The sequence below is a fragment of the Ambystoma mexicanum genome, chromosome 10 (genome assembly GCF_040938575.1).
Source record: "Ambystoma mexicanum isolate Mex_15411 chromosome 10, UKY_AmexF1_1, whole genome shotgun sequence".
Taxonomy (NCBI): Eukaryota; Metazoa; Chordata; class Amphibia; order Caudata; family Ambystomatidae; genus Ambystoma; species Ambystoma mexicanum.
Window position 1 is genome coordinate 883,447,305 of NC_090932.1, and position 27,764 is coordinate 883,475,068.

The 27,764-nt window shown below is 45.5% G+C and overlaps 1 protein-coding gene across 28 annotated transcripts in view; it reads left to right on the plus strand.

The window, feature by feature from the left end:
• The window catches only part of DLG1 (discs large MAGUK scaffold protein 1), a 2,685,689-nt gene that overhangs the window by 2,553,006 nt on the left and 104,919 nt on the right, over positions 1 to 27,764 (plus strand). For all 28 annotated transcript variants that reach the window (XM_069618589.1, XM_069618591.1, XM_069618601.1 and 25 more), the window contains one exon: positions 11,959 to 12,068. In XM_069618589.1, the coding sequence (XP_069474690.1) occupies positions 11,959 to 12,068 (110 nt within the window). The remainder of the gene's footprint in view (positions 1 to 11,958; positions 12,069 to 27,764) is intronic.

Consider the following 27,764-nt stretch of genomic DNA (forward strand, 5'->3'; position numbering starts at 1 on the left):
CGAGCCTGGTTCAGAGTGGTCAACACAGGTAGTGGCGGAAGCTAGTAGAATCAGATTGCGGCTAGATACAAATGAGGTCGCGTATTTATCTGAACAATTTCACAAAGGAGGCTTAACAGTGGAATATGCATCGTTGCTATCTGAGTTAATAGCAAAAAACATAGGGCTTAAAAATCAGTCATTCAAAAATACCCATTGCTTCGATTTAGAAGTTCTGAAGAGGAAACGTCTGATGCGTTCAACAATCCGTAAAAACAAAATGTTCCAGAGTAAGAAAAGTGAAAAAGCAGCTGGCGAAACAAAACTACAAAAATTGACTCAAAGGTCACAGGCACCTTCTGTTACAGCATGACCCAGAGAAGATGTTGATGTGCTTAAAAAAAAAAGTGGAGATTTTTGGCGCATTATTAATAACCTTGAAGCACCTCAAATGTCACTCCAAGCCTGCATGGTGAAGGAAGCTGAATGGCAGACACATTATGAGACCCTTTACAGTAAACCTAATGTCTCCCCAATTCCATCTGCCCAACTGAATCATCTTGGGACACATATTCTTCAAAAGAAGATAATCACGGCCATAATAAAAAAGCAAACAATTCCAGGGCACCCGGACCAGATGGTCTAACGAATTTCACAATCAAGCAACATCCCGATATCTGGGCAGACGTGTGTCTGGAATTGTTTGAAAGGATAAGAGTACAACAGCAGACTCCAAGGTCCTGGAAATCGGCTATAATCGTACCTATTTTCAAGAAGGGAAATAGAGCCTGTCCTAAAAACTACCGTCCAGTGGCACTGCTGGATGTTCTTGGCAAAATCTATGCTACAGTGCTACAAAGAAAACTGATTGAATGGTCCATAAAGGCTAATCGGGTAGACATAAGACAAGCTGGATTTGTTAAATACGTTGGATGCTCGCTGAATCTACTTATTCTAAACTTGCTGAAGATGGAGGCCATACGTACCAACACTAAAGTTTAGCTTGCTTTTATCGACTTCTCCCATGCGTTTGACACTATTAATCGTGAAATACTGTGGAATAAGTTGCGGCTATGGGGCTGTCCAGCTGGCTTGGCAAATGCAATTAAAGATCTACACACAGAAACATCGATCCGTATCCGACTAGACCAAGCAGGAACGCTCTCCAAAGAGATCAAGACACACAAGGGTGTGAAGCAGGGATGCCCATTGGCCGCTGCCATCTCAATGTCTTTATATCAGACATTGGGGACGTCATAAATTCTGTGCAATCTTTTCCTCCCAAACTCCACATGTCTCACATCAGTTGGCTCTTATACGCAGATGATTTAATTGTACTAGATATAACAGCTATTGGTCTCCAGAGAAAGTTAGATGCAGTACAAAAATATGTGACCAAGAATCAACTGGAGATTACTATCTCCAAATGTGAAATCATGGTGCTTAACAACTTGAGAACAGCTCGAAACAAAACCAAAAGTCAAGTTACATGGAAGCTGGGCCATGATTCGTTAGGCTTGTCAAGCAGCGTAAAATATCTAGGCATGCGGATAAGCTCTAATATAAACGACGGTCCGTGGATCACTAAAATCAGGAGGAAATGTCACCAACTTGCCAATCAAGCACTTCTTCTAAATAAAAAATTTGGAAGGTTTTCTCTAATTCCAGTTCGAAACTTTTACCAACAAAAGGTCTCTCCAATTCTAACGTATGGAGCTGAAAATGCGCTGGGATGTCCCGAGTCCTTGTGGTCCACATTGGAGAATACGTTCTGGTCCAAAGCATTGAGCCTGCCAAAGGGACTGTCCACGACACGTATAAGGTATGAACTGGCACTAACCTCATTGCATGGTAGAATTTTTTGGAGCCTCTTGTCCCTATTTCGCAAAACACGAAAACGCGAGAACATTCCTCAGTTTCAGATCCTACATGACGTATCCTCTGAGGGAAATAACATGGTATCAATGTGGGCCAAACGCTGTGAAGATCTTCTCGCGGAGTTCAATATTAATTTAGAAACATTACACGACAATCCTGATGCTGCAAAGCTAAAAATCGGGCATGCTGACTGGGCGGCGACATGTGCACAAAGATCTGCCAACACTCTGATGGCTGCTGCACCGATCGAAGCAAGGGCGCTTAATGAACTTCAAAGGTACATGGGCCTGTTCCCGAGTGCGAACGCAAGGAGAGTGTTTATGCTGTTTAGATTGAACCCCTTCAAAACTAAAGAGCGGCTTAAAGTATGGGATTGTAATACATCCTTAGACACAGCTTGAAGACTCTGTGCATGTGAGGTGGAGACTCTCAAACATTTGGTACTGTTCTGTGGCAAATAAGAGATGCGCGATCAATTCACCTGGGCTCATGGGCTGAGGAACATCCTTCATTATGCGCTGAACAATGGTGGGAGAAAATGTTTAATGGGACTGATATGAAACTGATACTCCCATTCACATCTTTCTTAACAGTGATTGAGAGCTTGTTGAAATCGAACTTACCTCAATCTTAATGACTGGTTGATAGAAAGATGCAACAGCTAACTTGGGCCTGGCAGGACTGGGAATATTTAATGAGTTATTGTGAAATTGTGAAGGAATTGATGTTTGTAAAAAAAAAAAATTAAAGCTTTGTTTTTAAACCAATAAAAATATATTTTTAAAAAATAATGGGAGAGAGGCTAAAGTTCAAATGCAATTTCAAAGTAATTTCAAAATGGTTGAAATGCATTTTCAATGCAGTTTCAGGCTATAGGGGGGTCACACTTAGAAGGGTCCTGTGTAGTGGGAGAGAGGCCCAGGTTTCAAACACAGCTTCAAATGCGATTCAAAGCGGTGTTCAATGCGGTTTCAGTGCACTTTTAAAACTAGGGGGCACACTTAACGGTCCTTTATAGTGGGAGAGAGGCCCAAGCTTCAATTGCAATTTCAAAGTAATTTCAAATGCAGTTCAAAAGCAGTTTCAGTGCACTTTCAAAAACAGGGGACACACCTGGAGGGGTCCTGTACAGTGGGAGAGAGGCCCAAGCTTCAATTGCATTTTCAAAGTAATTTCAAATGCAGTTCAAAAGCAGTTTCAGTACACTTTCAAAAACAGGGGACACACCTGGAGGGGTCCTGTACAGTGGGAGAGAGGCCCAAGTTTCATAGTGCAGTATGGTACGAGTGGTTTGTATGATGGTGTCAATATGTGTTGTAGATGGAATAGATTGTTCCTACCTTATCCGTTGATGCTGGTTGATGGCAGCCTACCTGTCGTGGGTCTTGTCAGGATGCTGTGACCTTTCGTAATTGCTAGTATGGTAGATGACTATGTAGCCACTGTTAAATGGCTATGGTGGTGGGTCTATGGATTAGATTCGCACTTCTAGTCCAGGGTTAGCAAGGCAGAAGGGTGGGCTTATTATGTGTAAGAGTTGCAGGAAAGTGGAAGCAGTGGTATGGCTTGGAGGGTGTAGGTGGTGGCTTCCTATGCTGACGCCTGCAGACCCTGACTGGAGCCTCTAATTCAGGAGCTGTCTTTTTGCCTTGGGCCCTTCGCTGCAGGAGCTGCACGGGCAGAGGGCTGCCCTGGGAGGCTGTGTCAAAAGGTTACGCACAGCCAATCAGGGAAGTGGGCGTTAGGGAGTAGGGACCAGAGCAGGAGAGGGGACTCCTGCGCGCGGTGCGCTCTGTTAATGTAAACTAAAAGGGCCTAATTGCAAGCCGGGACCAGGAGAGTGGAATCACGCACGGAGTGCGCTCTGTTAATTTAAATTAAAAAGTCCTTATTAAAACAAGGCCTAGTTCTTCAATACAAAGAGGAGCTGTTACTTCTTACCTTGCGAACTGATAGATCCGCTCCAGGTGAAAGAAAGCTAAATATTTGATGTGGATCGTCCATGCCCCCTAATAGACCAATAATAATCTTGTTTATTTCAAACTTGGAATGGTTGCATTACAGAGCCCTTTAGGTTTGTCTCGCCTCCTTTTATGGATATGCAGGAGGGGGTCCTTTGTAGCCACATTTTGCAAAACATCATGAAATGGGAGCTTGTCCCGAGCTAGAATTGTCCATCTTCTGGGCCATTTCTCTTATTTTGAAAAGTCAATGTTAGGAACACTCAAGGAGAGGGCCCTGACTTAGAATATCTGTTTTAGGTTTTGTAAATTCTCCTTACTGTCCTTTGATCAATAACGAATATTTAAAGAAAAGTGGGCAGGAGTCTTGTTTATTTTGGTTGGCAGCCCCATTGACAAGTTTTTGTTTAACATTGATACAATTTGGTTATAATGTAAAGGGACTTGGTTAAGAAATGGTCAAACTCTTAGTGTCATTATGATGTGTCAAGAGAGACGGAGAGGAACATGCTGTTCTGACCATCCGTACTTGGCAAAGCAGACCGGAATCAATGATAGAAGAAATGTCATGTTCCTTCTCCTGAGTTGTTAGATCAATGCAGTTGTTCAGCCCCTGCCATTTAGTAAACAACCCACAGTGGGGTACAGACGCAGATTAAGGAAAGTGAGCATTTAGTTTTTATGCCGGGTTAGGGACATGGTCTGAACTCATTGTTAGCTTGATCTTGAAAGACTCTTTAAACGTGGACCTTGGATGCCATGTTAGTGCCCACAGGCATTAAAACTAGCTTTAAAAAAGTATTTGTCCCATGGTGGCTGACTGTTTCTTGGTAAGTCGACCTCTGGAGGCGTATGCTTTCTGTTGACATCTCTAAGGAAGGCATGGCATCAACAGTAAGACGGACACAAGTGACCACAGTTCAAGGGTGTTTATTGAGCTTCAAAAAGGGTATGATAAACTTGATCTAAACTAAATCTACAGATGGGAGCTAGCTACGACCATCAAATAATAATAACGCAGTCCTAGTGTTGTCTTGTCAAAATAAAAGGGCCTATGCTAAAAAACCTATTGCCAATCCTTACCTCGAATATAGATAGTGCTGGAAATAATGTTATCAAAGAAAGAAAGAAAAATAATTCAAAATGATATGTCAGGCTTTCAGGCCCTTCGCCTCCCTTCCCCACATGTTGAGCACGGGATAAGGCGGTTCACTCGAGCGTAGCACAAATTTACAGTCCTATCATCAGCATCACGGCCTTCGGAGCGTAAGTCTCCTTGCTTCTCAAAGTCTCTTCACTCAAAGGGCCTGATGCAACTAAATAAACAAGAAGTTGTTTTTTCTCTTTAGATTTTCACAAGTATTCACATCGGGTGAGTCACTCTCCACCCCGGATCCCACGCAGCCGGGCTCAGATCCTTTTAGCATAAATGTCTGCTCAGGCTTCCCTCTGCCGGGCTTGAGCCTGTCTTTCACCTTTCACACAATGTTCGTAAGTTATTCTTTTCTGGGAGACTCGCGGTTCACCCTGGATCCCCCTCAGCTGGGCTCAGATCCCTTCGGCACAATAAGTCTCCCTCAGCCGAGCTCAGACCAATGTCAGTTTTTCATCAAGTATCGAAGAGTTTCGAATGTGCACAGGGTTTGGCTTGACCCGTTGCTGGACGACTTTGATTTCACAATTCTTTCTTTTAATGTTCGCACCCTTTCGGTTGGATACCTAACAGAGACTTTCGAATGAGCACCCACGTGATGCAGGACCACTCTGTCTACAGTATCGTATTTTAGCTTTAAAGTTCATTCACTCATCTGCTGTTTTAATAATATTCTTTATACAATGTTGCTGCTTGCAACCTTTGTTTCCACACAGACCGGTCTGGTATCAGATTCCCCAACTCACTGGCTGTGCTGACCTCACTGGCTGTGCTGACTTCACTGTTGCTGCTTTGTTGTAGTAGCCAAGGACAGTACTACAGTGGCAAACGCATCTCCCCGTCTTGACTATCGACGCAGGAGTGCCCCGGGTACCTCTGACACACAATGCAGGATTCTTCAGCTTTAATTCCAGGTCTTACGTTTCCTATATTCGAAGGCTCATGAAAGATGCAGTCTTTCAGTGAAAAGGTCAAGGGCACTTCCCTTCTTGCAATCCTCTTCGGTCTTGCCGTCTTCCGCCTCGTATTAAACTGCCATCTTGGAACTGTATCTTCCTCGTGTGCTTTGCCTCAATCGGACTGTGTGCTTTCTTGCTCTGCCTTTTATCCATGTGGGGAAGTGTGATGGAAGTCAGGTGTGTGTGCAATGGTCAGTAATTGCCTACCCTCCCTGACCATTGTATTGGGTCATGTCAGGTATACGGCTCGGGTGTTAGTCTATTATTGCTCACAGTGAGTTGTCTGTGGGAAAGTGTTTGTGTTGGAAAAGTGGCGGGGGTAAAGTCACTACATATCCTACCTGGTAGGATGGGTAAAAGGTGTTACAGGGAAGGGAATACTGTGTCTCGCCATCCGGTGTCCCACTTCCACTCCCTGAAGACCCCTCATCCAGGAGATCCTGATGCACTGGTCCACCCCCAGGAACTGGATCCAAAAGCAATGGCTGTGTCCTGGCCATCTGGATGACAGATCCCCCGGGGACTAGCGGGTGAGACACCTTCAGGTTTCTCTCACACACCACAATGAAATTGGCACTTTACAGCTTATACTCTTTATACATTACATGGAAGGTAATCTAAGAAGAGGGAGCATAGGAATGAGCAGTCTTAATTTACCCCATATTCACGCAGATAGAGAAACTGTGTGGGCGCGTGGAAGAGGCGGAGCAGAGGATTGGGACAGCCGAAGATAACGTAACATCCCTGCAGCGCGAAGTGGTTAGTTTACAGCAAATGGTTAAAAAAAATTGCAGCTAAGAACAAGGACTTGGAGGGCCACTCAAGGAGGAATAATATACGCGTTGTGGGGGTCCCGGAGTCTACGCATATAGACAATATGGAAAATGTGTTGAGCAGCGCCTGGTTGATGTGTTGGACAATCCTCCGCTGTCCGGTATGTACATGGTGGAACGTGCGCATCGCTCACTGCCGGCGAAACCGCCCCCGGGGGTCCCTGAACATCCCATAATTGCTAGGATATTTTGTTATCGGGATAGAGATGCCATACTGCCAGCAGCACGAGAGAAAAAGCTGTGATGGGGGAGTTCCGTCATACGGCTATTTCCAGACTTCAGTCTGGCGGTTCAAAACCAGAGAAAAGCATTCCAACCTGTGAAAAACATCCTGCGGAGTAAAGACATAAAATACTCTATGATGTACCCGGCTAAGCTCCGCGTGCAACATAATGGCTCAACCATATTCTTCACTACACCGGAGGCTGTGGAACAATATGCCAGAAACTTGCTGAAACCGGGTGGGCTGCCGCGGCACTCACCCTGACCCAACGATGATATCCTTTAAAATGAACAGTGGGGTTCCTGGGTGGGCCCTCGATATTATTCAGTTTATAGGGAACTGGAGTAAAGGAAGGCAAATTATGTTTTTTCTTCTTATTGGCTGTTGTCACAAGGAGCGATGGGGCTGTCCTCAGACCCCCACCAGCTGCAGATACTGCGGTACAGTTTAGTTAAGGTTACAGGGGTAGGGAGGGTTGGGGGGGAAGGATGGATGCCGGTAGGTTATAGTTTCTGGCGTGGGTGGGTAAGGGAGGAGGTGGGGGGATCCTAGCCACAGTTTAGTTAATCCGAGAATTGTGGGCAGTTATGCTAGAATGTGTAACAGCACAACTCGCAAGACTTATTTGCGCAACCGGAGTCCAGAAAGCACTGGGGACTCTAAACAATGGCTCGCCTGGAGGTGCACATGAGGGTGGGTGCTCCTTGGATATGGGATGGCTGCCATGGCGGTAGGCAAGGTGAGCCCCTCACAGTGATGACTTGGAACGTGCGGGGACTTGCCACCCAGAAGAGGACCCGTATAATAGCGAACATTAGTAAAGCCCACAGGGTCAATATCCTATGTCTGCAAGAAACACACTTAGCTCAAACTGCCCCGCTTCCCAGGCTACCTGGATGGGGAATACATAGATAGATAGATAGAGGGGTTGCTACATATATACATGGTTCATTGCAATTGAGGCTGCATGAGCAGGTAGGGGACGTTGAGGGCAGTTTTTGGCGGGAGAGATTTGTGGCTCGAAATATCTCCTCATAAATGTCTATGCCCCTAATACAGACGCACCTGACTGAGATAATTTGGGTCAGCGACTTTAACTTAGCTCTCACCTTGGAGATGGACAGATCCGCAACATCACAGCAGGTGCTTCCCCATGCGGCGAAGGTGTGGTCTGCAATCTCCACATATCATGACCTTTTACTCTGGGGTACATCATAGCTCATCGAGAATTGACTATATTATGGCGTCCAGCTCCCTTGCCAGATCAGTCATAATGACCTATATACTTCCCGTACTCTTTCTGACCATTCACCTGTACATTCACCTGTACTGGCTCAATTTAGTCCCCCAATCAGTCCACATAGGCAGCTTAGGTGGCAGTTTAGAGCCCCTGCCTTGCAAGACATGGCGTTCAGGGAGGAAATAAGCCAAGATATCGATACCTACTTTCAAGCCAATAAAGGCTCAGTCCCAGACCAGAGCACAATATGGGAGGCCTTCAAGGTTTATATAAGAGGTTGCTGTATATCCAAAGAAGGAGGGGTGTTAAAATCAATCCGCAGGTCCATGGCGCGGGTAGGAGATGCTATTCGAGAGTTAGAGAATGAACAGGGCAGGGTAGACTTTCCCGAAATCCAGCGCAGGCTGAAGGAGCATAGAGAGTATAAACAGCTGGCAGCCAGCGAAGAAAAGTTCCTAGGCGACCCCATGGCGGCGATGAGGTATGGGGAGGGGGGGAATAGCCCAGCAGAACGTTGGCATGGGCTATTAAACAGGAACACAAAAATACCCCAATCATGGGGAAGGATGGGAACACTATTAAAGATCTGTTCGGGATAAATGAGGAGTTTAGGGAATACTACTCTCGGCTATATGAATCCCGACAAATGGCGGGACACAATGCCATTGCGCAATATCTGGATGAAATTGCGCTTGGGTGGCTGGATCGAGAACAGGGGGAGGCCCTAAATGACCCAATCACGGAAGAGGAAATTCATAACGCGATTAAGGCTCTCCCGAGTCTTAAGGCCCCGGGGCTAGATGGGATAACAGCTGAATTTTATACAACATATGCAAATATTCTAGTACCCCAGTTTATCCGAGTATATGATGAAGCCATGGCTAAGGGTGTACTTCCCGAAACTACTAGGTCAGCATTAGTGTCAGTTTTTCCCAAACCTGGCAAGGACCCCCGACACCTGGCGTCTTATAGAACACTGTCATTAATTAATAACGATAATAAAATATTGGCCAGGATCCTGACCGATCCCGCACATGCCAGCGCTGGTCCTACCGGACCAGGCAGGCTTCATCCAGGGCCGATCTTCGCAACATAATTTGCAACGCCTATTCCATATTATGCATAACGTGAACCCTGAGGTCCCTATAGCTATAGCAGCACTCGACACAGACAAGGCCTTCGATTCTATCGAGTGGCCTTTCCTTTTTGAAGTGCTTTGACGGTCTGGGTTTGGCCTTGCATATATCAGTTGGTTTAAGCAGCTGTATACAGCTCCCCTGGGCGGCCATTTATACAAATGGGATGATCTCAGAATTCATCTACCCACGCGGGGTACTCAGCAGGGCTGCCCCTTTTCCCCTTCTCTGTACGCCTTGGCTATGGAGCCACTGGCGTGCCGCATCCGGGAGAAGCGAGGGATCTGGGTGAACGCATCGCGCACTATTATATCGTTGTACAAGGATGATATTTTATTATATGTTAAACATCCCACAACGAACTTGGTGCCGTTGACCCAGGAAGTGATCAGATTCGGGGAACTGTCTGGACTTTGGATAAATTGGAATAAATCTGAGGTTCTCCCTTTAACCCCGGGGGTGCGACAGAAAGATGTGGGTGAAGAGTTTCGGTGGTGCCCACAAGGGCTGTGTTACCTGGGGATTGAGATTTCTACGAAGGCAGAAACACTGTATAAGGATAACTATATGAAGGTGTTAGAGGGCCTGGAGCAGAGGGTGGAGTTGTGGATTTGGCTCCTGATCTCCCAGGCAGCTCCTACCGCCCTGGCCAAGATGGTCATGCTCCCCAAGATGCTTTACATTTTTAATAATGTACCAATATGGCCCCCGACCTAGTACTGGACCCGTATTAAGAAGATGATGGTTAAACTAGTGTGGGCTGGTAAGCAACCCCGCATAGCGTACGATACGTTAACCTCCAAGTATGAACATGGCGGACTGGAATACCCGGATTTGCAGGTATACTACTTAGCGGCTCAGCTGCAATATATTGCCAGCTGGGGCTTAACACTCCCTAACCCCCCGCACATAAAAGTAGCCAGGGCGGTCTCATACCCGAATGATTTATTGGGTCTGCTCTGGGGACATAGGGGTCTGAATCCGAGAAATGAGGTCCACCCATCTCGTGTCCTGTAGGGCTTGGGAGCAGTTAGCCCGAATATTAAAATGTTCTCCGGACTACCATCCAGAACTACCGGTATATGATGTAATAGGCATCCCACTCTCCCACGAGAAGTCATTCAAGGAACACTAGCAAAGGTTGGGGATACAGAAATTGGGGGATTTGGTAACAAACGGTAGGTTCAAGCAATGGTGCGAAATGCGATCACAGGGGGAGCGTATTGCTGTGACTCTGCTACATTATTACAGACTTGGATGCATACTGAGGGCGAAATGGCAGAATTTCCCGGTGGCCCCTGTTGCGCATGAAACCCAACGGTATGTGCTCCAGCCGATAACCGGCAAACTAATGGCCACTATTTATGCTATGATTAGAAGCAGGAAGGGAATACAGATGCAGAGATTCCGGGCTGTATGGGAAGCCTCCTTAGAATTGATATTGAGCCAAGAACAGTGGAAACTGGTTTGTATCCAAACAAGGAAGATTTCGTTTAACGCTAGATACAGGCTAGTCCATTACAAATTCCTGCATCAGGCCTACTATACGCCACAAACACTTAGCAATTATTACCCTGAGAATGTGCTAGCTTGCAAGAGGTATGGTAGGGAGCTGGCGGACTTTTACCACATGACATGGGACTGCCCACACATTAGATCTTATTGGAGAAATGTTGAGGGAACAATGAAGGAGATGCCTTCCACCACATGTACATTCTCACTGGCACTATGGCTTCTGGCATTAATTGAAGGTGGAACTCGAACAGAGAAAAAATTGTTGGGCATGGCGTCGGTTGTTGCCAGGTACACGATAGCTAGATCGTGGGGCAAGCGTAATCCTCCAACGTTCACAGCCTGGTTTGAACATATGAAACTGTGTAAACTTAGGGAAACCAGATATGCGGCAATGCTTCCTGTTAATAGTCAACCATGGGACTGTTGGCCCCCATTTCGCCGATATGTGCTTAAGATGGATCAGTCCTAGCGGGCATCAGAGAATGTGGATGATGGTGAATGACGGGGCACATGGGTGGCGGGGTGAGAGCGAGGAAGCAAATAAAAAGCGTGTTGGGATATGAACTATGGTACACTTCTGTACGTTAACTTTCTACATTGTTAAGATAGAGCTGTGCTGTGCGACAAGAGAGGGAAAGGTGGCTAGGGGGGTGGTTTGTTGGGAATTCGGTTGGTTGAGTTTTAAAATGCAATAAAGAAAGTTTTAAAAAAATGTTACCCCATATTCATGTTAAGCAGCTGTAGTTCAAATACATAGGAACCTTCTTTTTTACCCTTATAATTTAATGTATTTTAATTATGATGCAATTTAAATTCTGCTGTTAGAAACTAACAAGCAAGTTATGTATTTTGAATTTTTAAACGTCAGCAATAATTATAAAAGCATTGGAAACATGGAAAAGTGCTTATGACTTTGTACACTGTGCTATTAACTGAATACCAATTTTATAATATTTCAATTTTTGTGTTGGATTTTTTTAATATCTTGAAATAAGTTATAGATTTGTACAAGTGTAATCTTGTGATGCTTAAACTACCGCCTTTAACTGTAATTGTGTTCATGTTGGTTTGCTTCTTTTAGGGCAAGCACTGCATTCTTGATGTGTCGGGGAATGCAATAAAGAGGTTGCAGATTGCACAGCTTTATCCAATCGCTGTTTTCATTAAACCTAAATCAGTGGAAAACATCATGTAAGTGTGTGTGTGTGTATATATATATATATATATATATATATATATATATATATATATATATATATTTGTGTATATGTATTGTAAATACAATGGAGTCAAGTCAATGTCAATAAGTTCTACATCAGTTGATTAAGTTAGATGGGATTCTCTATACATTTGAATAATAACAAAGTATGAATTCCATACGACATATAAACTGCGAGTGCAAGATAACAGTAGTAGCATAAAGGTAAAATATTGGGTACTCAGTATCTCACGGGCATACCACAAGATTGTGAGAAAAAAATGTAAGATTACAAAAGCTCCCTAATCGACCATATTCTCAATGCCGCCCGAATGCAAGTCACTCACTTGAATAGGTTAGGCTGGTCCCTCAAGGTCAGGAGTTGAGATAACATCTAATTCTAAAAGCCTACTGCTGTTGGCATGGGCACCAACCGTCTTTCTTGAAATGCGGTACCAAAGACAGAATAGCAAAAAGTGTACAGTGCTTTCAGACATCCACAGGAGCACAGTGAACAAAGCCTGTACTGCTCTCTCCATCGAACAGTGTTACCTTGTAGATATAGCTGGTCAAGTCTCAACCTAGTAATTTATCTCTTCTAAGAAAAAACTGCAACTAAATGTAAGTAATAAAATGGCTTGCCTGGTACCATTCAGTCCAAATAGGCAATCACCATAGGTGTAGGCCTCTCCACCTGTCTAACAGTACCATATATGTAAGAATCTGTTCAGCCTATTGAACTGGGATCAGTGAAACAAACTGCCCTCCCAATGTCGCAGAGAGCATTCCATTAAACCATTAAATATTGTGCAAATCACTATAGATACATTAATTCTTCTGTAATTCCTTTATATAATTTAGTCTCACCCTCCAGGGTTTGAAATTGCTGGGAGCTATTTAGCTCCTGGATAGGGACCAAGAGAGCCTGGTTAGCTTGACACCAACAGCTACCCAGGAGCTACTTTTTGCTCCCAAGTCAAATGGCGCAACACAATTATACTTATCGGACATTAACTCAGTCTTGGAATTTGCATAAAAAGGTACATTTGTAAACCTCTAGATGACATGTAAAGAATGAATGGTCATATCTGCTGGACATAAAGTTATAGTTCCTTCTCATTTGAAAGTTAGTTGTTTTGCATGCTATGTACTAGTGTCTCATTATGCAGCAGAGAAAAATAAGCAAGGTTACAGCACAGAAAAGAAGTGTCAGCAGTGATTAAAAAGTGACAAAGGGAAACCGTAACGGAGATTAATGCAGTAACAGATGTAGTAGCAGAGTTATGATGTGTAGTGGCAAAGATAAAGACTAAATGAGATGTAGCAGCAAGACTGACAAAAGAAATGAAAGGGAAAAAAATTTAAAGAGAATGTCAAAATAGAAGACATGTAAAGCAACATGGCTAGAGAACGAGAATTCAACAAATAGTGAGCAATAGTGTACAAGGCAGCAATGGAAAAAGGGGCTCACAATATGCATTTCTAGGTTTATTTCACAATTTGGGGAAAAAAGTAAGTTCCATTATCTTTCTGGCACTCTATTTGTGAGACTGAACTTTAATAGATCCTGGGTTACGATCAGTGGCTCCCAGTCACTGGACAAGCCTAACACACAGCAGCTACTTCCAGCGCCTGCTTATAAATTTCAATGTCAACCCCTTCCCTCCTAGATCTTAACCCATGCTCTGGCACCATTTAACCTACACTTCTTTCCAATCCATTCCATGTTTGCTTCATTCTGGACCATTATTAGCCACTGCTTTATTAGTTACCTGCAAAAGTATTTGTAGGAAGGTCTTTCCTTATAAAATGCATACACTCATGTATAGGTAACCCTCTTCATTCAGTACCATAGATGACTTGAGTCACGTCTTTTGCTCTTTAAATGATGTGATAGCTGCTTTTAGTGACACACTGCTAATCTTCCTATAAACGTTAGCAAATAGCCCTTGTGAACTGATTTCTTTTGTCCGAGCGTTTTTTACGATCAGAGATGCCCAAGTTGGATTTGAAGTGAAGCAGGTTGCTGAATAGTCATAACTCGGGACCAACTCAAGTGCCTCGTTTTTTACTACAAATCCAAGTTCGTCTTTATTATTTTGCCGTACCATCATGAGCCGCTATTTACCAGTATCCTCACAGAAACCACCAAATTCAGATGAAGACTTCACTACCTCTTTACCCGGTTTAACCAATACTACTACTTTATCCGCAAAAAGTAACGTGGGATGCCCTTATCATCAAAAACCTTTATTTCAGCTGTTCACAATAAAAGCACATAAAACACCTTTGATATCAGTTTTAAAATGCAACTTCATAAATACATAACAATGAAAGTTCCAAAATGCATTATTTTTTTTTAAAAGTTTATTTTATTGGTTACCTGGCTGCAATGCAACCTTTAACAGTACATCCAAAGAACCCATCAAAAGAGCTAAAACAGAAAAGAAACCCTTATTGATAACAATAAAAAAGTTTTACGAAACTTCCAATATATCAGTTAATCGCAGATCATAAATATTAAAACCAAAAACCCTATTCATTTCATGCAATTTCCAATAAAATGAATACTCATTACTAAAATATACATCAGATTTTCCTTAAAAAACAACTTCATGGACAGATAAAAACTACACAAAAAAATGAACTTTGTAAACCTAAAAAATGTTTTTTTTCCCCCCCAATAGCCTATTGCACAGGCTTTACCATAAGCATTTTTTTTTTTTTATAAAGTATTTTATTGTTATTAACATAGTACAATGGTCATAATAACAAAGCAACAAGCAAACAAAAACAACTTCAGACTGTCATAGTCGTTCACAATCAGAAAAGGTACCCTGAGCATCAACAGTTGAGCGATCATCTCATCACATGCAATAATGTATAGTATGGTACAAGCACAAAACAAAACCCCCAGTGCACATTCCCCCGCCTGTACATGGGACACTCAGGCCACACCTTCCTCCCACCTGTCCCATATTTTCGACGCTTTGTTGGGACAGCCTCGCGCCGAGTAAATCCTACGCTCCATCATAGCGCATATGTCCATATCCAATTTCCATTGTTCCAGCGTTGGGGAGTCAGGGGCACCCCATTTCTGCGCGATATTGCGCTTAACCAGCCCCATCGCCGTGTGTAGGAGCAATCTTTCCCACTTATTAGCTTCTATCTCATCGGGCACGCCCAGAAGCAAAGCCCTTGGGTCCAGTGGTATGGTGCGAGTCAGAACTCGGGAGAGTTCCCTACAGCATGCGTTCCAAAAAGTTTGTATCTGGGGACACAGCCACAAAATGTGAATAAAGGTCCCCTCCCCATCCCCACACCGCAAACAGTTTGGGTCAGAAGCCCGTTTCCAGCCATATAGACGTGTCCTAGGGTAATAAACCCGGTGTAGTATTTTCAACTGCACTAATCGAAGCCTAGAGGAAATGGCGATTTCCCGGGGATGCATAAGGACTTGTATCCAATCCTCAGGATCTATCACCCCCACATCTACTTCCCATTTTGCCTTTAGTTCATTCAATTCGGGGGTAGCAAAGGAGGATATAGCATTGTAAAGGATGGAAGTGCATTTGGTAGGGATATGCGCCGGAAGGATGTTACGCTCTATGGGGGTATAGTCCGGTAACTGCGTATCTGCTGTCAGGTAGGGTCTCAAAGCATGGGCGAGGCGAATGTAGTGGTAATGTTCCGTATTCGGAATCTGGAATCGCAATTGTAGGTCATCAAATGAGGCCAAACACCCCTGTGTAAGCATGTCCCCAATCCTGGCAATCCCCGCATTCACCCACCTAGGCCACGGCTCCAACTTCTGGGTCTCAGCTAGGTTGTTGTTCCGCCAGAGGGGTTGTGCTCTAGTAGCTTTATTTTCCCACCCAATGAATCGGTGTGCCTGTCTCCACACTGTGATCATATGCGTAGTGGTTGTGGGCGGAGAGGTTCTCGAAAGGGGCTGATAGAGGAGAAGCAGCGGGTCAGTGTTGCGCATAGTGGCTATCTCAGCCCGTATATGGGGCAGGTCTCGGTCCCCGTGGAGAAGGTCATTAACCACCACCAGTTGTGATGCCCAGTAATACGTTTGAAGGCGGGGAACTCCTATTCCTCCCTCCCAAATAGATCTTTGAAGTGTAGTTAACGCAATTCGTGACTGGCCTCCCCCCCATATGAGGTCTCTGAGAAGTGTCTCCACCTGGTGGAACTCCAAGTCGGGGACTTTAAGTGGGGCATTTTGAAGGACATAGAGGAATCTAGGAAGGGTCATCATTTTAAAAAGTGCCGCTCTTCCCATAAGTGTCAGGGGGAGGAGTTTCCAGTGCCGGACATCAACAATAAAGCGGTCTGTGATTGGTCGGAGATTGTTCCTTATATAGCTTGTTAAATCCCCGGATATCCATATTCCCAGGTAACGAAACCCCTGTCGTTCCACCCGGTACGGGCAGTCCTGGGGGATTGCCTGTTCCCCACCCTTCACCGGAAAGAGGACTGATTTCCCCCAGTTGATTCTGAGTCCGCTGAGTTCCCCAAAGCGGACTAACATTTGCGTTACAATGGCAGAGGATGTTAGTGGGTCACCCAGGTACACCAGGAGGTCATCCGCATACAGGGATGTACGATCCTCGTGTCCCTCCGGCCATCTGAATCCTCTCCAGGCGGTGTTTTGGCGAAGCCAAAGAGCTAATGGCTCGATAGCAAGGGCGAACAAAAGAGGGGACAAAGGGCATCCCTGTCGCGTACCACGGCCCAGGGGGAAGGACCCAGAGGACCAGCCATTCACTCTCACTTCCGCCTTGATGTTAACATAAAGTAGCTGCACCCAGCCTAAATAGGCCTCTCCGAACCCCATGCGGCGCATTATTTCCCAAAGGTAGTCCCATCGAATGGAATCGAACGCCTTTTCAAAATCGATTGCCAACAAGGCCAAGGGTTCGTTTATAATCGGGGATCTCTCCAATGCTAAATGGAGGCGGCGCAGATTCATCCGAGTCGATTTGGCAGGCATAAAACCACACTGATCCGGATGGATCAAGGAGGATGTGACTAACTGCAACCGATTCGCTAATAGCTTAGCAAGGACCTTAGCTTCCCCGTTAATCAGCGATATAGGTCTATAAGAAGCACAATCATGTGGAGGTTTGCCAGGCTTGGGAATGACCACAATGGTGGCCTTGCAAAGATCTGGTGGGAGGGTACCCTGTTCCCGGGCAGCAAGAAACATCCTATGTAGAGGACCGGCCATTTTGTCTACTCCTAGCTTCTGCCAAGTTTCAACTGGGAATCCGTTCGGGCCCGGTGCCTTTCCCGACTGGAGCTGAGACAGTGCCTCTGCAATCTCAGCCTCTGATAAAGCAGAGTCCAGCTGGTCCCTCTGTTGCCCCGAAAGGATCGGCAGCGTCACCTCATCTAGGAGGCAGGGGTTTAGCGGTGAGGTCGGAGCCTGATACAAATCTGCGTAAAACTCTGTGAAGGCCTCGGCAATCCCAGAGTCCGAATGTTGGATGTCGCCCTGTGCCGTGACAATTTCCCGGACATGGCGCTGCCCCTCGTCTCTCCTCTGCAACCAAGCGAGCAGTTTACCCGACTTATCCCCAAGTTCATACACCCTCGCCCTAGCCTGCCAATGGGCCTGCTTGGCGTCATCCATCGTTCTGTTACGGAGGCACTCCTGGGCGCGCTGGAGGGATCGGTGGGTCTCAGGCGTAGGATCGGATATATGCTCAATCTCCCTGTCTCTCACTTCCTCTTCGGCCTTTAATATTTCCCGGAACCGGATGTTTCTTTTATGTGTCGTCCAAGAAAGGATTTCACCCCTTAGCACTGTTTTATAGGCCTCCCATAATATCACGGGGCTGTCCACCGACTTCTCGTTAATTTCGAAATATTCACCAGAAACTTCCTCGAGGCGATCTATCAGTTCCGGGGACCCCAGATAATAATTGTTAAGTCTCCACGTTCTAGGGGGAAGGGGACCCTGCATACGCAATTCAACTAAGAGGGGGGAGTGGTCCGAAATGCCCCGGGGGAGTAAATCTGCGGACATTGCCCTATGGAGGTCGGTATGTGGCAAGAAGAAGTAGTCCAGTCTGGACATGGAGCCGTGAGCGCCGGAATGGAAGGAGTACTCCCTATCAGTCGGGTGTAACTCTCTCCATACATCTCGGAGCCCAAGGGCCGATGCAAAACTGGCCAATCTAGTCGAGGTGTCAGGGTTGCGATTTCGGAGATGGGAACGGTCAAAGTTATCATTCATGGTATCATTAAAATCACCCCCCAGAATGAACGTATCAGGATGGTGTTTCCCTATAAGGGTAGTAAGATCGTCCAGTAATTCCTGTCCCAACCCGGGTGGGGAATAAATTGCGGCAATGGCCATCGTCTGACCCCAGATGGTCCCCATGACGAACACGTATCGACCCCTTGGGTCGCGCTCAACCAATTGCTGAGTAAATGGAATGCGCTTGTGTATCAGGATGAGGGTGCCCCTGGAGCCCATTGTGTACCCCGCCTGAAGGGCAAGGTGGTAATTAGTCCTCTGAAAAAAGGCACAGTGTGATCCGGCCAGGTGGGTTTCTGTCAAAAGGGCCACATCAGGGGAGTGTCTATTTAGAAATTGCCTAAGCAGGCGCCGTTTAATCCCGGACCCCATCCCATTCACGTTCCAGGTGAGGAACTTCAGGGATTTGGTGTGGCGCATGGGTGTCCCGTGAGTCTGTGCACAGGATATCTATCACACATGATGGGGGTCTGTACGATTGTAGCAATCAGTGAGAGATGGTGAAGTGGTAACTTCGACCAAAGACAGTGGTTCGTGTCCGTTATAAACATATGACAGTCTTGAAGTAACAAACAAACTTCCAAACATTCCCAACTTACCCCCACCCTATACTCCACCCCAACACGAAGTACCTGTCGCCCAAACATAGCTGGACCTTCAACTTTAAGGTAGCAGCTCAAAAACCCAGACCCTAGAGCCGGGTCTAGATAAACAAGAAAGAGGGGGGGGGGAAAGGGAGAAGGAGAAGGAGAAGGAAAGGAGGAAGTTCGGCTAGGGGGGGGGGGTTTTCAGAGGCTCCTCCAGAGTCCCCTCCCATGCGCCAGTGTCAACATCTTCCATGGTGGACTACTCATGCGTCCGGCTTAAGAATACAAACAAAGAAAGAATACTTCAAAGCGCCATTACTAGGCCAGAGGGGCGACAGTCCGGTCAATGTCCTCGCTGATCTGCATCGGGGTCCAGGACCCCCTGTTCATTCCTCTCCGGGTTTCCTCTCGGGGAGGCGTGCCTGGGCCTCGGTCTTCCTCTCGGCCTCCTCGGTCTCGCAGTCCAATCACCTTCTATATGGGCCTCCGCCCATTTCCATGCCTCCTGCGGGTCGCTGAAATGAACCGTGGTTCCACCATGATATATCTTCAGTTGGGCCGGGAAGAGCAGGCCATATTTCACATTTAGTTGGGCCAGCTGTCTCTTGAGTGGCTCAAACGATTGTCGTGCCCGCTGCACTTCTCGGGTGTAGTCCGGGAAAAAGGCGATTCGGGAGCCGTTATGGGTAATCGAGCCTTGTGCCCGCGACAGTTGCAGGAGGGCATCCCTATCTCGGTAGTTGAGTAAGCGGGCGATGATAGTACGTGGCGGGGCACCCGGGGGTGGTCTACCCGCCGGCATTCTGTGAGCCCTCTCCACTGAGAAGAACTTTGAAAAGGATGTGGCCTCGAAGATGTCTACAAGCCACTGCTCCAAGAACAGCTCCATACACTGTCCCTCCTCCCCTTCTGGCAGACCCAGGATACGGACATTATTGCGACGGGATCGCCCCTCTCCATCCTCCACTCTTGATTCAAGGGTCTTAAGGCGGTTTAAGGCCTGGGACAGTTGGCGGTTAATCCCGCCTATATTGTCTTCCACTTCAGAAATACGTTGTTCCGCCTCTCCCGTTCTGGAGGTTAGTTTCTGTAGATCGTGGCGTAGGAAGGAGACGTCTGCCGCCATGCTATCTATTTTGGTCTCCATGGAGGATCGGGAATTAGCAATGGCCGCCATTACATCATGGAGAGAAAGAGGGCCCTCCCCATTGGGGGAGTTCGGTCGCGTTGCTGGGGCCGCCGGGGCCGGGGTGGTGGCGACGGCAAATTGGTCCATGCTGCTCTGTGTGGAGGGTTTCTTCTGCCTTTCTTTCCCCATAGTTCCGGGGAGGCGTGGGGCGTCCGGCACGGCAGGTCGAACAGTGCTAATTACGCCCTTATGGATCTACTCCGGTGTACCGTGTCGCAGCCCCGCAACAGGCCAGGTGGAAGGCCTCGGGGTCCTCCAAACACCTTCCAACACGCAGGTTCCACGAATCCACCGTCTGTATGGAGCAGGGGGGGGGGGAGAGTTAATCCCACCTACCTCTAGCTCTGTCGGGCCAGGCCGCTGCCGTCCTCCACCACTCGGGGCTGGGTCGAAACAGCCCAAGAGCAGGAGCCGTTTGTCCGGGCGACCTCCGGTTGTAAGAAAAGTCAGTGTCCACTGCGTGTGCCGCACCACACCAGGCCGCTTCAAGCCCCAATCAGACAGGAGGTGGTCTGCCCTCAAGCTCCGGCGGCCATCTTGGTTTCGCAGTTCGGGGCCCCCGGCCTTCAGTAAATTGCAGATTATGGCCCTCCAAACGGGCAGACCACAGCCCGGATTTCCGCCGGTCGTAGCCCCCAGCTTCACGGGCACAATCGTGGCGTTGATGTCGCTCGATGTCCCCAGGAATCAGGATAAAGGTACAGGATTGTGTCGGCGCTTACGGGAGCTCACTCAGCTCACGTCCGCATCGCTCGCGCGCTAGCCACGCCTTTACCATAAGCATTTAATGAAGTGCAAAAATGTGTGCAGGTTTACTGACCATTCACCGGGAACATTATTTACACAGAATATCGGTTCAACTCAATAAGCCTAAAAAAAAACACCACAGCAATTAAATCAGAGGTTGAACACCCATCCAGACACCTCTTCCAAAAATAGTCCTGATCACATCGACCTCCAATCTAGAAAAAATTAGAAATATTTCTCTCATTTGCACTATTTCTGCAATGCGAGACATTCCACCAAAATATGTCTCGTAGTTTCCTCAACCTTCTTATCCTTGCAGAATCTGCATTCCATATTGGTATAGTCAACCAGCCCATATCTAAAAAGAGTTTCTTTTGTGTGAAGACGATTACAACGAAACCTCAGAAATTCGTTTCTCACTGCACGGCTGGGGTATATCGATAAAATGGAGCCAAAACCCACAGATTCTTATGTTCCAACCGTAAATATTGTGCTTATCCAGTCCCAAGTTTTCAACTGGTTTTTTATTAACTGTGGTCTCATTAGTAATTTTTCACAATCCGCATCTATGTCCAACAGGACAGAATCACACTCTTTTTCAAACCTAAAGGACAATTGTTATTGACCCCCATTTTTGGAATTGTTCATGGTCATCCATATGTCCCCAAATAATGAATCTCCTTCAGCATTTAAGATTTTTCAAAACAAATTAAACAAATTCCATTGGCCCCTATACCTTAGCGATTGTATGCCTAATTCATATCTGATAATTGCCCCTGGCATTGAAATAGGTACATTAAATATTGTCCTCCATATTCGTGCTTCCACTGCTGGGAGCAAATTAACAATTGCAAAATTGTGAACTTCGGTTCCATACAGAAGTTTGGGAATAATTTTCCCTTGAAAAAACTTCACTGCTGGAAGTAAAGAAAACTTCCCATATAACCCGTCCAACTTTTTTAGTTGATTGATCAAACCATTCGTTTTCTGGACAAGGTGGGCCCTCGTTTCCACTTTAGTGCATTTTACCGCTATATGTAATCCCAGATACACAATTGATTTCAACATTTTCCAATGGTTGTTCCCCCAGCCACCAAGCCTGCAGAATATTTCTTTTGCTAGTAAATCTAATTACCTTGGACTTGGTTGGATTGCTTACAAGATTATTGCTCTAGTAATTTGAGCTAAATGCATCAATCCGTCTTTTAAGTCCAGTAGGAGTCTTATTAAACTATAAAAAGTAATCCGCGTAAGAAATCCAAAATAAGTGTTGATGGTTTAACTTCGGCGCGACAAAAACACTTTCGTCTAATACACCACCCACATCTGAGGTATACAAGTTAAAAAGAGTCGAAACACATCCCTGTCTATCTCCAGAATACGGTGAAATGGAGCATGATGCATCGCCACTCATAGTCAATCTGACCCTTATGTTTGACCCATCATTTAGGGCAATTACCAGTTCCAAAAGGCCCCCTGGAATATTCCAACTTGCAAACATCTGCCATAGCCTGTTCCTGTTCACCAGATTGAACGCTGCCGTTAGATCGATACTTGCAACATACATAGCAACACTTTTACCAGTTAAAGCCAAGTTGTGAACATATTTCATCAGAAGTCCATTCAAGTTGGTGCTAAAGTTCTTACGAAAGCTTGTCTGCCTTTTTTGGATGCAGCCCACCTGTAACGACCAGGTATCAAAATGTTGTAACTGCAAGGACTCCAGGACCTTGCTTGCCACATCCAAAATGGAGATGGGCCTGTAATTAAGGGGGTCAATCCGGTCTACTCTCTTAAAGATAGGTATCACATAGGCTGTTTGCCAACTTACTGGAAAAGACTGTGATTTAATGACTTGCTGGAAACATCTAGTCAAAATAGAGGCCCATTTCGCTGGGTCATTTTTTATAGAAAATTAGCCATCCTATTGGTCCCAGGCGCCTCTAGGCTTACTGATGGCTTTAATGGTGTCATGCACCTCTTCAAATGTAATTGGGAGCTTCCATTCATCACCCCCCTCCCCCGAATGTCCCCCTTTTCAAACAATTGATACGCTGCAACAGTTTTTTTTAAAAATCAAACTTTATTACCATTTTTATGAAAACACAAGACAGCAGTTATGCATTCGGCTATAACCAAAAACCTTCAACCCCCCCCCCCCCCCCCCCCACCCATGTTTTGTAGTTTCACTGTCTCCACAAATTCCGGACACACAGCAATATTTACCTTCAATCAAACTTCTTCTTGGTACGCTTGAACGTACAATGGGAGAACCACCTCAGCAACACACCACAATGAACTCTAAACACCCTGGCCCCTCTTCATGGTGGTTTTATCCCTCCCTTCCAACCTATTCCTCATCCCCGTCGGTCGAACCAACCATACTTTTCAAAGAAGGGGAGCCATACGCCCTCAATGTCAGAATCGTCTATGAGGTGAGTGAGATACTTCTTATCATATATAGCTCGAATCTTCGAGACCCACTCCTTTTCCCCCAGCATTTGCAGGTATTTCCACAATTGGGCCAAGCAGCATCTTGCCACACCATCATGATCTGGAACATATGCCCTTACTCCATTTCTGGCTTTCCCTCTGTGCACACGCCAAAGAGAACAAGCCACTGTGAGAGCTCCCTCTGAATCCCATCGATCCCCTTTATCTATGATAGGACCTCCCTTCAATATACCTGCACCTTCGGGTAACTCCACCACATATGTGTATAATCCCCTTTGTCTCTGTGACACTTCCAGCAGTGTGGGTTGTTTCCCTCCCTCATTCGGGCAATTCTCGTTGGCGGATAGTGCCACCTATGGAGTAATTTCAAGGCTTGGTGCCTATATTGGAGTGATCCTATGGAGCGGGAGGCCCTCCTGCACATCCAAGCCCACAAAGTATCTTCGAGCTCCCTTCCCAGATCTTGCCCCCATTTAACTCTAGAAGGGAGGGAGTATTGCAGGGCCGCCAGGAGAAGCTGCCTATACAGTCCAGCTATCAACCCCCACTGGATACTTTCTGTGTGATCAACCACAACTGGTTTTTGACCAAATATTCTATTATAAAAAGACACCCATTCATCTTCCCCAATTAGATGAAGTTGAAAATCCAGTTGATTTCTCCCCATATTATTTATGAGACGTCAGAAAGAGGAGCTGTCAGTTTTACAAAGGGAGGCCATCATCAACTGTTTCATTTTGAAGTAACTGCTGCTTATGCAACCTGATCCAGTTCCAATATATTTGTTTGTCCCGCTTAATTTCTTTCACCCGGCTAGGGGATCATCCTGAAATTTGAATTTGAGAACTTTGTTCTTTCACGACGCCTGTTTTCTCTCCCTGACCTTAGGGTCAAATTGATGTAGATGTTTAGCTGTGCCAAGTTAGGTTTTAAATCGCCTTTCCATAATAACTCTCCAAGAAAAGAATCAAAATTGTTCAGGTTAAAGCAGTCCATTTTCCATGCCATGGAAGTGGTTGCCATCAACTGAGCTGCCCTTCTATTGGTCAGCGCTACTTTGTTGATTCCATGTAACCCTATTCCCAATATTTATTGATCATACAAGTGGGTAGAAGCTGACAGGTCTTCCTATTTAGGCTGATTTCAAACTCTGCTACGATCATACAGTGACCGTTCCATTCACTAGGGAGGACTTTAAAAGAATAACACATCCGAAAAAGGCATTCATCAACAAACATAATCTAAAATAGATCTCGTTATTCATTTTCCATGTTTTTTGGCTCGGTATATCTCCCATTATGCATCCATTCAGAGATTTTACCATGTTTCATTTTTGTTAAGCAAAGGACTTGACCTGCCAACACACGGTTATTCTGTTCCGAAAAGCAAAATGCATTCAGGACCCCACCCACTATTATTAGGCCATTTGTCCATATAGATGACCAACTGCCAATAAAATCAGTTAATTCATCAAGAAGGAAATCGAGCTTACTCACATGAATATGCCAATAAATATTCAGCAATAGAATCCGCCTCTTGTTGCTATTAATGGTGATTGTTAATCGGGTGGCCAACATGTTCTTGGACCTTAGATTTTGAGGTTCCACCTCAAACCCCAATCCATCTTTTACCAGTGTAATTAAACCTCCAAACGCCCTTTTCAGCGGTCAAGAAGGCCGTTGTATAACCGTTGACGACCGGGGCCTCCATTAAACGTGTTTCTTGGATAAAGATGACTGGGAATTGTTGTAAAAACGCACCCAGCCCCGGATTAGTAAAAATATGAACCTGACCGCAACTATTCCAGTATAAAATTGGCAATTTGTTTGACCTTGTCAGTGCCTCGGTTGGAAAAAGTCATTATGTCAGCAAAAGCCAACCCCACCTTGTTCATGGGCCGAGTAGTATCCATTGTTTTCAGTCCTCCCCATGGTTACCAAGGTCTACAGTTTGAATCCTCCTGAGGAAACTCACGCCCCATGACACTCTCTTCCCCGTGGGTTACCTCAAGCGAGACAGCAAATGCCAAATGATGCAATGTTGAAGATACGCTCAGAACGAGCGCAGCCACAATATCAGATAACAGTGTAACGGTTACCAAATAAGTTCTGTTTTGCTCCATAAATTTAACTCCATCGATATCATTTAAATTGATTGCCCTTAGGCATGGAATCTTGGAGAGAAACCAGAGTATCCCAGACCTATTTAGCACCACTTTTCTAGTATCCTAAGAAATGCATTCAATTATAAGTCTTCTACCCCTCTGATAGTTCTTCATACAATCATTTAGTCTTTCCCCCTTTGCCTCTTGCCGCTTGTGATGGGGGGACAGCTCAAGGGGGGGGTCTGTCATCCAACCCCATCCCAGCGGGACCTCTAGGTCCCCTCTGGTGTCCCAATGATGAAGTTCCCAGTCTATTCCTGTCACCACCTCTGGGAAAGGCTACATTACCAGTGCTACTTCCCCCTGGCTGTTCAAAGTATTTTGTTTTTTCGGTGTGGGTTGTCTCTTCCGGGAGATGGTACCTTGATTTGCCACTTCTCACCCCTTAATATTCTTCTGACTCCAATGACCTTCCCATGCTCTTCTCAAGCCCACCTGAACTCACGCTTTGTATTTGATTCTCAGCGACAGTTATAATCTGTACTGCCGAATCCTTGCATATTATTGTTTGCTGACTCACTCCATTAGCCATCTTATTCTCAGCCTTCAGAGGCGCCACTACTACTTGCCCCCTTCCCTTACTAGCCTGCAACAGATGGTTGTCTCTTTCAACTCAAACCTTTTAGATTTGCTCATTCTCAAAGGCAGGGTAAGGGATTCAGAAAAGCACTTAGCAGTCCAGTTAGAAATCCTAGACTGTTTCACATTTTTCGATTTTCATAACTATTTCGTTTTCTTCTTTTCTATACATTTAGTAGGCAAAGAGGGGGCCACTAAATCAGTCCTGACCTCTTCGGGACCAGAATCCATCAAAATGAAATCAGGAGTTTTGGCATTAGCCTCAACATTTCGATTAGACAAATCACCCGACCTGCAAATACCTTTATCCCCCTGATGACATCATATTGTTTGCCACCTTTCTTTTATCCACATTAACTATGCACATTGTTTTTACTTTACCCCATATTCAATCCAATGGAGCTGTTTGTGATTGGGAATCACAATGTAAATTCTCTTACGGTGGCAACAAAGCACTCGGCACCTGGTTCATATTTAAGCAGAATAGGATGTGATGATACATTTATCGAGAGGTCCATTGTCTCGATCATAGTTTTTATGGTGTTGTGCTGCGGCCGGTGTAGTAACATAAGAGGTGGTAGACAGTGTGAGTCCGTGTCAGTATCAGTGTCCGGAACTTCAGAAAATATTGCGGGTGTATTCAAAAATATTTCTTCCTCGTCTGCTGTCTCCAACCACACTTCTGTCACCTCCTGTTGCTTCGAAACATCTTTAACCCTGCCCAGCTCTACTTGTGGAGATGAGGCTGCGGTTTTTTGATTTGGAGCAATCACCACTCCCGATGTAGATGGGAGTTGGTGGTCAGGCTAGTTGGCAATAATTGTTTTCTGTGGGTTAGTAAAATATGATGCAATAGATTTTGTGACCTCTCTCTGTCCCAGACAGAGCCCTACCTCTAACTTGGGGGCAATGGAGTGGCGGCCCGGTCGGTTTCACAGGGATCATTTTGAGTTAGAGAAATCTGTACGGGTAAATGTATTGCCATATTCATTGCAGTTGAGAGATCAATGTCAACGCGGGCCGGCTAATGATGGCTCCCCAGCAAACGCCAGGGCGGCCGACAAGTCCAGTTTCATGGCAAAGGCCCACCTTTTGAACCACTGCTCAGATCATATTTATTTACCGTCTAATCTCCCATAATGAAAATAGTAAAACTGCTCACTGCAAGCCCCAACAGATGTTTCTAATGTCAGGACATTTATTCAGGCAAGTGCCACTACTCAATCCGGTGACTGCCGAACTTCGCAGAACTGCAGAACTGCTTGAGTAACTTTGCCCATGATTTTGCCCGCGTTTCGTGCTGTCGGAGGGCTTATAGGCATGCAGGACGTGTAGGATCAGTGGAGCGTCTATCCAGCCGAGCTCCCAGGCTAAACAAGTCAAACACAGGTCAAGCTCCGTTCACAACACAAACTCCAACAATTGCGCAGCGCTCATCCACTGCAAAACTGCTTCAGTGACTTTTCCCACGACTTCGCAAATTCATTCAAGTTACATCCCAAATAGTAGCTGTTAGGAAATCAATATAATAAGCCGCGATCAATAAATAATAAGTTAGATCAGCAAACGGATCAATCAAAATAAGGGATAGATTCAATTTCCAACATCCATTCATTTTTTCTGATTCGCCAAGCTGTTAAGTGGAAACTAGAAAGAGCAAACACTAGTTCTTTTTGATCTGCCAATTTACATAGGGTG